General features: G+C 55.1%; 1 protein-coding gene across 1 annotated transcript; it reads right to left on the bottom strand.

Annotated features, from left to right (window-relative positions):
• Positions 1-1,840: 1,840 nt before the first annotated feature.
• LOC124154199 lies at positions 1,841-2,776 on the bottom strand. Its single transcript, XM_046527776.1, has one exon. The coding sequence runs from the start codon at positions 2,774-2,776 to the stop codon at positions 1,841-1,843; it is 936 nt and encodes a 311-aa protein (XP_046383732.1).
• Positions 2,777-3,012: the final 236 nt, after the last annotated feature.

The raw sequence follows: 3,012 nt of genomic DNA, 5'->3' as shown, positions 1-3,012 counted from the left end.
AACACTCGGCCCAGCCGCGCTGCATGCTCTTCAATCGACCCGCCAAATACAATAACGTCATCGAGATACACCAAGCACTCTGTGGGGGTCATTCCCCTGAAGACTCCGTCCATCATACGTTGGAATACACTTGGCGCGTTTCTTAGTCCCATTGGCATACGTTGGTATTCGTATAATCCGCTATTTACAATAAAGGCAGTCTTCTCGCGTGACTCAGGGGCCATGGGAATTTGGTGATAACCTGCCGTTAGATCGAGGGTCGAGAAATACCTACACCCCCCCAAATAGTCCAAGGTTTCCGTAATGTTTGGAAGTGGGTATACATCCGGTTTAGTAATTGCATTTAAAGCACGGTAGTCTATGCAGAACCGGTACTTAGGCTTTCCGTCCTCAGATTTCTTTGGCACGATCACAACGGGTGAGGCCCAAGGGCTGTGACTAGGCGATATTATTCCCCCTTCCAACTGTTCCTTCACAAAATTTTCCACTAAAGGCTTTAAATGATGCGGAGTGCGATAGGGTCTCCGATAAATGGGACGGGCGTCACCTGTAGGAATATGATGCTCTACCAAGTGGGTCGCAGGGGGTGTAACCGTTAATGAGAACAAATGCCTGTACCTTCCTATTAGGGGATGCATAACAGCTTTTTCCCCCACATTCAGGTGCGTCAATTTCCCTTCAATGTCACTATCCGAAAGCTCGCACAGACTCGTACTCTCCACAGAGCGCACATTCCTATCGCATGCACCCTCAACATCATCCCCGCAGAATCTTTCATTTGAAACAAAATCTACATCGCTCACTGTCGCCACCACTGTGCCCTTGCATAGATTTACTGCCGACTCCCCATAATTACTCACGCGCACCTTCGCGCTTCCTCCCCCGTCCACTCGACACAAACACCGGGCAACTAAACACTCCTCCATCTCGAGAGCCGGCTCCAACACGCACTCTTCTCCCTCCGTCCACTCCCGCCCGGGTAAGGGGAGGGATACGAGCTTCGATGAACGGGCTGGGATTACTTCCGCCGCTGGGAGTCGAACCGGCACATCCACACGTGGCCGGCGGCTCCAAGGTCCCTCATGACCTACGAAATCAGGCCCCTCCAGCCCCTCCAACCCCTCCGCCTGTCCCACCGAAGAGTCCGTCGGTAGGATAGCCATTCCGCCCGCCCTCCGCCGCTTCCTTCCGCGCTGCCGCCTAGCTCTCCTCCTTGGTTTTCCCGCCCCAGGGCTGTCAAAATTTCTCTCGGCGACCTCTGGCTTCCCTTCCGGGCCGGCTGTCGACACGTCCCTCGGTCGTTCCCATGACATAATTCCGGGTCCGCCCCCTCTGGCGGTGGAAGCCACGCCCCCCGTCGTAAATCCTCTCATGGTCGTCACCGCACATCCCGGCCCCTCTCCAAATGCCTCCTCTGACCGCAGTGCGAATTCTCCGGATCCCGCTCTTCCTCTCTCGGTCAAGGGAATTATTGACCCCCCAATTGAGAGTTCCCCCTTTTTCACGTCAATAACGGCCCCCGTCTCACGAAGGAAGTCAATACCAATAAGGCCTTCATACCCGCCCAAGGTGTCCACTACTTGGGCCCGAAGATTACGCACATCGCTTCCGAACCATACCGGAAGCACTACCTCTCCGTAATTCCAAATACATCTACCCGTCAGACCCTTTATCCTAAAACGAGACCTACGTGGAACTTGTCCCCCACAGCACTCCTTAGTCACTAGACTCACCTGGGCCCCAGTGTCCACTAACATACGCCGCCTCTTATATTCACACGTGACAATCACCGCTAAGTCCTCCATTCCCCCTTCACGGTGCACACATGGAATCAAAGTCTTTACCGGGGGCCTCGGCGGGCGGCCTGCTCGGCCCCGGAACCGTTTAAAGACGGCTCAACGCGCCCCCCGACGCGCATCCGCCCCCCCACTCGGCAATTCCTCGCCCAATGTCCTTGTCCACCGCAATTAAAGCACCGAATTCCACCCCTGTTTGCACACTCTCTCGCAAAGTGGCCGGGTTGCCCACAAGCATGACAGACTCCCTCACGCATCGTGAAAACGTTTCTCTCTTTCGTCTCCGGATGAGCCCTCCTCTCTGCCTCGCGTATACGCACGGCCACATTAACGGCTGCGTCGAAGGTTTCCGGCATCGCAAGACGCGTATGTTCCCCCACTCTGCCCGGCAGGCCGTTTAAAAACGCGTCCAAAGCCCTTTCATCCGCTTCGGATTGGCGTATCGCGGCCGCTGCGGCATCTTCCTCCTCCTTCCACGTGTGGCTGTTCAATTCACGAATGCGGTCCGCAAATTCCTCGATCCGCTCCCTGGGTGCCATGCGGACGCAAGCAAGCATCTCTCTGTAGAACCGTCGGTTTTTAACCCCCCGGTACCTTTCTAACAGAGACTTCCGAGCGTCATCATATGTTTTAACAGCCCCTGCTCTCTCCTTCGCCCGCAGGTGCTCTAGTGCCCCCCCGCGGGTGCGTAAGGTGATCACACTTAGCTTGTCGTCGTCGCTCCAACCACTAAGTTTCGCCACCTGCTCCACTTGCGAGAAGAACGTCTCCACGTTCTCCCCCGCGGCGCCAGAGAAATACTCAATGGAGGATACCATTGAGAATGACTTCCCCGTGATTTGTCCTTCCCCCTTCGTGTTATCCGCGCGGGCCCGAAAACCTTCGTTCTCTTCCTTGAGAATCCTCAGTTGCGCGGATAGCTCATCCACCGCCTGCTGGAGGTCCATCTCGCGGCCCGATAAGCTGATCCGACCCGTCATCCTTGATTTATTTGTGACTTGATTTGCAGTTGCTTCCCCTAATATTTAGCAAAGATCCCCCACTTCGGACACCAAATGTAAGTCGTCTTCGCCGACGATAAAGGGGTTCGGGGGAAACAGAGCAGGGAACAAGTCCAAATTCTGTCACACAAGCAACTTCCTTTATTCAGTCCCAAGCCATACACCTTGTTTCGCTGCACAACACCAACTGCCGACCCTAGCAGCCACAAGCCCAC

This window comes from Ischnura elegans, chromosome 1 (assembly GCF_921293095.1).
Source record: "Ischnura elegans chromosome 1, ioIscEleg1.1, whole genome shotgun sequence".
NCBI lineage: Eukaryota > Metazoa > Arthropoda > Insecta > Odonata > Coenagrionidae > Ischnura > Ischnura elegans.
The sequence above is the reverse complement of the archived record's forward strand: the minus strand, read 5'-3'. Positions and strand labels throughout refer to the sequence as shown.